A 7,552-nucleotide genomic window follows, 5' to 3' on the forward strand; every position below is an offset into this window, starting at 1 on the left:
GCAGTAATAAGAAGGCAGGAAAGAGCGTATTTATATTTCCTGTGATTGTAAAGGCAGTTACTTAGTGTCTGCATTTTGACCATTGTGTTTAAAGGCAAATATCTCAGTGCTCACTTTCCCCATCCATATCTTTTTTTGTTTTGGTTTGGTTTTTTTCAAGACAGGGTTTCTCTGTGTAGCCCTGGCTGTCCTGGAGCTCACTCTGTAGACCTGGCTGGCCTCGAACTCAGAAATCCACCTGCCTCTGCCTCCCAAGTGCTGGGATTAAAGGCGTGTGCCACCACTTCACAGGCCTCGTCCATATCTTAAGTTGTGGTCTATAGTAGTAGTTCTCTGAAGATTGTCCAGTTATCACCAGACAGTTTTAATGAAGAAAGTCTCAACATTTAAAATGTATACTGTTGTTTCTAATGCGAAGGTGCCTGTAATTATTGAGAACACTTGAAAGAAGGTATAATTTTTTGGCCTAATTTGCATTAATACATTATACTTCTGGTCTGTATAATCTATGGATTTATGGAAATGTTTTCTAATCTCTCTTTTGGGGGGAAAAGAGATTATTTTAACTTAGAAGTAGAAATTATTCAAGTTAGGTGAAACAGTTCCTGTGTAATTCAAAGGATGCTGTGACTCAGAAGTCGCCATGGGGTCTAAATGCCCTCTACCAAGTGTTCCCTTACTATGTCTTGCGATGAGGAATTTAATCTCTTGATTGTATGCTTTAAAGTTGTTGATCAGGGACGAGTGATGGGAGCTCTGCTGTGTGCCACATTCTGTTTCTGAAAGCAAGTTGAACAGTGGCCTTTTTTGGAACATGCTGCTGTCTCAGAAGGAAAGCGCAGTGGCCAGTCCCTGAAGGGAAGGAGCTGCTGCTTAGACATGGTTCACGTTACATGAGCTCACTTTGCTTTCACAAAGCAAGTCACACTCAGAATGGATATTCTTCATATGGGAACTTCAGGGCTTACTGAAGGAAGTTGTATCCTATTAAGAATTCTCTGTGAATATAATGGTGTGCATGTGTATGTTTATCTACTGTAAACATAATCTTTTTCTTTTAAATCAAAAAGGATTTTCTACAAGGAATTTGTCTCACTCCTGACTGTGAAGGAATCATTTCTAAGATTATCATCTACAGCAGTGGAGGTCAAGTTAAGTGTGAAGTAAGGATCATAAAAGTGATAAGACATGGCTTAAGTGTGTGGACTTAGGTTGTGTGGGTCCTGTCGTTGAATGCAGGATGTTAGAGTGCGCACTGCAGTGAGGCTTTCTCAGTCAGTGATACAGGGAGGAACAGTTTACATTCTAGTTATACTAGTTTTGTTCTTTGATTTTTGGCTGTCAGACTTGTGAGTATGGGTGGAGATGGCGCTTTTTGAGCTTTGCGTTTTGGGGGTAACAGCAGTGAGTAGCTGTAGTGACACTTAGAGCTTATTGGGTTTTCTTCTTGCTTGTCAGTTTTTAAAACTTCTTCTAAGGTGTCTCCTGTCCTGTTCCTCTATGTGGGTGAGAGCATCTACCGTTGTCAGTTAGCATTGGCAGTGTGGGCTTCTATGTGGGTGAGAGCCTCTACTGTTCTGTCAGTTAGCATTTGCGATGTGTGCTTCTGGAATGCCTGTTACCTGTGCTTTTGTGTTTTGTATCATGGAAGGATGAGAAAAATCTTACATGTCTTTGTTTTATTTTAAGTTTGAACACAAGGTCATAAAAGAAAAGGTGCCTTCAAAACCTGTTCTGAAACAGAAGTGTTCTAGGTAAGACTTCGAACATCAGTCTTGTAGAATATAATTATAATAAATGTAAGTTTCTAAATTACGCTGTTTTTTAAAGTATACAGAACAAATATTTGTAAATGATTTTATGTATTCTTAAAACTAAAAGAATTAGGCTAAACTTGAACTTGAATCATTTGGTGATTGATGCTTGGAATTGACGGCATTTCATGTTATGATGGTATTTTTGGTGAAAAGATTTGGCACTTGGGTTGAAATGGTCTATTTCATTCTTGGACCTTTATTTCCAAAGCATTTTAAATTTTTTTTTATCTTTTTAGCAAATATTTTGAACCAATAACTAGTTCTTACCTTGAAATTCACAATATATTGTGTAAGCCACTCACCTCTATGCATCTTTGTTCAGTCCAAATATTTCCAATCCTTTTTTCTTTCTGTTCCTGCTTCTTTTCACTCTAAAGAGTGAGTCTTCTTTCTTTTATTAGTATCATTTTGTGAGCAAGAGAAAGCAAAGGAAAAGGTGAACAGATATTTTCACTGTAACTGCATCAACCAGATTATCACATTGTGGGGTGTAACTGGTCTCCTAGGAGAGCTGGCTTTGAGATGAGAAGTTAAACGTGGGCGTGCAGTGGCTCATCCTTTCCCACTGACTGCTGTAGTCTGCATACCTGGACTTAGTGTCTGCATGGTGTTAAGGATGGCACCCTTAGTTAGATGTCACTTGATAATTGAGGTGCTGTTCTCATGAAATAAGTTCCTTATTTTGACTGAATTGATGTTATAGATCAATACATTTTGTGTTGAACAGAAGTTATAGAACAGATTCTGATTATTTAAAAGTGTCTTAACTTATTTGGAGACTATTTCTATACTAGACAAAGAAAATAGTGTATTGAGCTTAACAGAAAGGTAAATTGTCACTAATTGTAACTGTCTATCAGCCTAGAGAAGTTAAGACTGAAAGAAGACAAAAAATTGAAGAGAAAGATCCAAAAACAAGAGGCAAAAAAGTTAGCACAAGAAAGAATGGAGGAGGACTTCAGAGAAAGTAATCCACCTAAAAATGGAGAGCCAGAAGGTATTTGAAAGTACAATAGTATAGAACTGTTTTAAAGTGCAAATATGCATGCTTATTCATTTTAGATGGCCTCATACTAGTTTTTACTGAATCAAATATCACTTGTAGTTACTATTTGAATACCTAAAAACCAGATTTTTGTCACAATCTTAATACTAACCTAAGGAAGCTGAGGCAGGAGGTTGCCATTACTTTGAGGTTATCTTGGAATACTAGCAAGGCTGTGTCCCAGAAAAGCAAAACCTAAAGCCATGCAGCCTTCTGTTATTCTGAGTCAAGTAGGTTGTTGGTATGGAGAGCTCTTACTCTAGTGCACAGCCCTGGGAGCTTGCTCTCGGCACCCCTCTCCCTAGTGACGGCAGCCTGCCTGACAGGGAGGGCACCGAAAGTCATGTTAGTGGTTCTGTGTTCCAGGGCTCTGAACGAGCATTGACATGATCTGAACAATGGAAGCAGCATTGAGTTCTTTTTGGTGTTTTTAGAGACCAGGTTTCTCTGTAGCCCTGGCTGTCCTGGAACTCACTCAGTAGACCAGGCTGGCCTCGAACTCAGAAATCCGCCTGCCTCTGCCTCCCAAGTGCTGGGATTAAAGGCGTGCGCCACCACCACCCGGAGCAGCATTGAGTTCTAACAGTCAGTTTATTAGAAGTCACTTTGGCCTGTGAACCTGCCAGCTTTGGGTTGAAATAACATTTGCCCCTTTTCTATTGCATGTCCCTCAGATGAAATATTTCCCATTTGATGTTTAGTTGTTTCCATCTGCCTAGTATTTGAGAAATGTCTCAAGTCAAAATTCTTTCATACAGAATTTTTTTTTTCAGGAAATGTGTTACCTTTGCATCTTTCAGACTAAGAATATTGCATCTGAAGTTTAGTTGGTGAGACTAGGGAAGACTATTTGGAAGAAGAAAGCTTATTTTAGAGAAAGAAAGGTTTTAAATGTTCTTACATAAGTGATCTGAAAAGAAGATCCCAAGTCCTTGCTGTGCGGTTCAGGTTGTGCAGTGAGTGGCGCTGGCCCAGCTCTCCTACTTGTCTTTGGAGGTCTTTCACTCAGTTGCTCAGGTCAGCCCTTATAGTTAGAGTGGGCCTCAAGCTTGGGGTCTTCCTGCCTCAGCCTCCCAAATAGCTTTTTTCTCAATTTTTGGCTTAATTTGAACTTTCTGGCCTTTTCAAGGTAACTATTAAATGCGCATATTCCAAATGTAAAATTTCCTTAATGGTTTGTATAAGTCAACCAGAGTCAGCTAGTTACTTGGCAGGGGAGATGCCGTGATCACAAATATGGTTTTCCTTGGCAAGGCTGGCTCCCTGAGCTCTGGATGTGTAGAAGTGGGTACTGTGTTCACATTCTCTCTATAGAATATAAGTAGATTTCAAAAGAAGAAAGCAGCCAAGCTTTATGTTCCTGTGCATGCTACATTATCTCCTTCCAATTCTGTACAATTGTAAGTTAGCCCTACTCATCCTTTAACCCTTCTCCTCTCCTTAGAGACTGGAGACAGTGCTCAGAGTTGTCAGTTTCTTGATGACAGAATCCTGCAGTGCATAAAGCAGAATGCCGAGAAGATCAAATCTGTTGTATTGAATACATCTACACTTCTCAAAGAGCTGCTCTCTTGGAAGGTTCTGAGCACGGAAGACTACACAACATGTTTTTCTAGCAAAAACTTTGTCCATGAAGCTGTGGACTATGTTATTGGTCACTTGATCCAAGAGAAGAACAGAGTAAAGACACGGGTCTTTCTGCATGTGTTGAGTGAGCTGAAAGAGTTAGACCCCAAGTTGGCTCCCTGGATCCAGAGACTGAATAGTTTTGGTATGTACCTTTAAATTCTAGAGTGGTGGTGTTTAGAAGAAAGGGCAAATACAGGCCTCTCAATCCTTTTTACTGTTTCATTATTTGTGATTTCTTAAATGTATGACTACCTTTTTGTATGGTTAAAGATCCTCTCTTTCTCTCTCCTTGCACAGATGTTTTTCATGGTACACTAGGATAGGTTATAATTAAGTTACACTGTAGATAGGTTATAAAACTTTCAAAAGATGAAAACACAGGAAAGGTCAGTCTGTAAGAAGCTCAGCCCTAACTGCACTGAGCTGCCTGTATGTGTGTGAACTAAGTCAGAAATAGCTGTACACTCGTGCTGTCCTGTGTGTGTGAGAGCTAGGTCAGAACTAGCTGTACACTCGTGCTGTCCTGTGTGTGTGTGAGCTAGGTCAGAACTAGCTGTACACTCGTGCTGTCTGCCGCAGTTGGTTGCGGGTGTTTGTGCTAAGGAACAAAACCAGAAAATCTGCATTCTGTGGATAACTTTAAAAGGACCAGTAGATGAGGCTAGTTGTCAAGTACCATGGGGGTACTTGGCTATTACAAATGGCAGGAATATACAGCTGCTTTTGTTATGTTCTGATTTTGCTGGTTTGACTGTGAGAAGGAAAAATTAAGAAAACTTGTTACATGCAACCTCTGTGTCAAAGGCCTGCAAGGACTGGAGATGCCATAGTTGTGTGACACTGGGTGAGGGTGGGTGCTGTGGCACTTAGGAGGCTGCATTGTAATGATGACTGGATTGGCAACTGGCCTGGCACAGTGTGTGCCTCAGTTAGCAGCTGTTGATAAAAACTAGGAGGGAAAGCCACAGAAGAGGAACAAAGAGCGCCTTTCCCATCAGTCCAGGATTGTGGGAGCTGATGATGTAAGAAGGCAGCAAGCTTCGCAGAGGTCTGCATAGGTCTTCGTTGGGTTTTGGTCCTAGAAAATTACTCGTAAATGATAAGATTGTCCATCACATAAGCGAATTAAAAAGTGACTGCTTTAGGGTTTTTGCTATAGAGGATAGACTCGAGCTGGAGAAGTAGGCTTTACTGAGTTGTACTAAAGGGGCTGTGAGACCCAGCACTGTCTGTAGTAGGAAATGCATCATTTGATGCTTGTAGTTCCTTACTAGCAGGATGGTTTGAGTCCTTTTGATGTAATTCATGTTCATTCTGAAGACAGTAAGTATGTATGTGCACTGTCTAAATATAAAATGAGCTTAGGCTGATTCTAACCTGAATTAGAACACATTTATTTAATAAAAATAATTTTCAATTCATGGGATTTTACTTCCTTTTCACAGAAGTCTGTATAGTGGAATCACTCATGTGTATATTTAATTTAGAAGCCAGTGTATTTGATCAGTACAAAAGAGAGGGAGGAAGGAACAGATTTACAAGAGAGAGAAAATTAACATTAGAAACTCAGCACTGTTTTCTTACAATATTTGTGGAACCCATGATGTGGTCTCTTCACTGGCAGGTCTCTTAAACTCTATTGAGGTAGTTTATGCTGCCATGGATTCTTGTGTTTAAAGATGCTGATTTCTCATACCATGTGACTTCTACAAGCTAAGTATTTTGTCTGGAGGAATCAGCAATCCAGGAGTGTGATCTCTTGCTGATTTGACACCTAGGATTCCTGTGAGGCATGATGGGAAGGCAAATCAATTTTGATTAGCACTTTTAGAGGTTGTTAGTAGGGAGTAAGGCTTCCCTGTCATGACGTGGGGTATGTGGGGTTACACCACCCTGGGAAGATAAAAAACAACTCTTGTAGATGTTTGAGGAGTCTGTTTGGCATAGTTCTTTTCTAGGCATTTGGAAAGATTTATGTCTTACTGATGTCTTACTGGTATGGAATGCATACAGGAAAACATGGTAAAATCTTGGCAATTCAGTCAGAAACAAAAGTCAAGAATTAGTGGGAAATAATGTTATGTTTCTAAGGGAATTTAGTATCATTTTAATAATAGAATCATTAGAATTATTATAATTGTTATTTCAATGTTAAATCTTGTTTGTGAAATGCAGTATATTTTTGAATAATGTATTATTTAAATATTTTCACTGAAAATATAAGCAGGCTGTACATAGAATTATTTCCAAAAGATGTGATGGTTGGAGATTTTACTTAAGGAAATACTTTGGCTCCTGTGATCTGGGCTTTGTTCTGTTGCAGGCTTAGATGCCACAGGACCCTTTTTCACTCGGTATGGAGCATCTCTCAGGGAGCTTGACTTTAACATCGTGACTTTCCTCTGGAATGAGAAATACGGCCACAAACTGGGTTCTATAGAAGGAAAGCATTTTGATTATTTCTGTGATCCAGCATCAGTAATGGAAGCACGCTGCTTAATTTGGCTGCTGGAAGAGCATAGGGACAAGTTTCCAGCCTTGCACAGTGCTTTAGACGAGTTCTTTGATATAATGGGTATGTGAAGCAAAGTTAACTGTGTAGTATGTTACAGGTCAGGAAAAGCCTGTAAAGTATATCTCAAGATGTAATGACGAAGTAGTCATGTTTATGTCTAACTGCTTGGGTTTTCCTGTGGCGGGGGTGGGGAGGGGATGGTAGGGTGGGGAGTGGTTGAAAGTGTTTTGATGAGCGGAAATGGAGGAAATGAAGAATGAGGACTGGAAGGAAAGGTCCCAGACTTTGATTCTTCCCCTGAGAGGAAATCTGAGGAACTGGGGTGGTCTGAGGGGTGTAGAGGTGGAAGTGCACGTGGACAGGCTGAGGAACGGGTGGTCTGAGGGGTGTAGATGTGGAAGTGCACGTGGACAGGCTGAGGAGCAGGGGTGATCTGTGGGGTGTAGAGGTGGAAGTGCACGTGAACAGGCTGAGGAACGGGTGGTCTGAGGGGTGTAGAGGTGGAAGTGCACGTGGACAGGCTGAGGAGCAGGGGTGGTCTGAGGG

At 40.6% G+C, this 7,552-nt stretch overlaps 1 protein-coding gene across 1 annotated transcript in view; it reads left to right on the forward strand.

The window, feature by feature from the left end:
- Ttc3 (tetratricopeptide repeat domain 3) overlaps nucleotides 1-7,552 on the forward strand; it is a 108,703-nt gene that overhangs the window by 60,387 nt on the left and 40,764 nt on the right. The window contains exons 25-29 of the mRNA XM_031360615.1: nucleotides 1,071-1,163; nucleotides 1,690-1,754; nucleotides 2,678-2,814; nucleotides 4,307-4,633; nucleotides 6,815-7,066. Coding sequence (XP_031216475.1) covers nucleotides 1,071-1,163; nucleotides 1,690-1,754; nucleotides 2,678-2,814; nucleotides 4,307-4,633; nucleotides 6,815-7,066 — 874 coding nt within the window. The remainder of the gene's footprint in view (nucleotides 1-1,070; nucleotides 1,164-1,689; nucleotides 1,755-2,677; nucleotides 2,815-4,306; nucleotides 4,634-6,814; nucleotides 7,067-7,552) is intronic.

The sequence above is a fragment of the Mastomys coucha genome, unplaced genomic scaffold, assembly GCF_008632895.1.
Source record: "Mastomys coucha isolate ucsf_1 unplaced genomic scaffold, UCSF_Mcou_1 pScaffold12, whole genome shotgun sequence".
NCBI classification, from domain to species: Eukaryota; Metazoa; Chordata; class Mammalia; order Rodentia; family Muridae; genus Mastomys; species Mastomys coucha.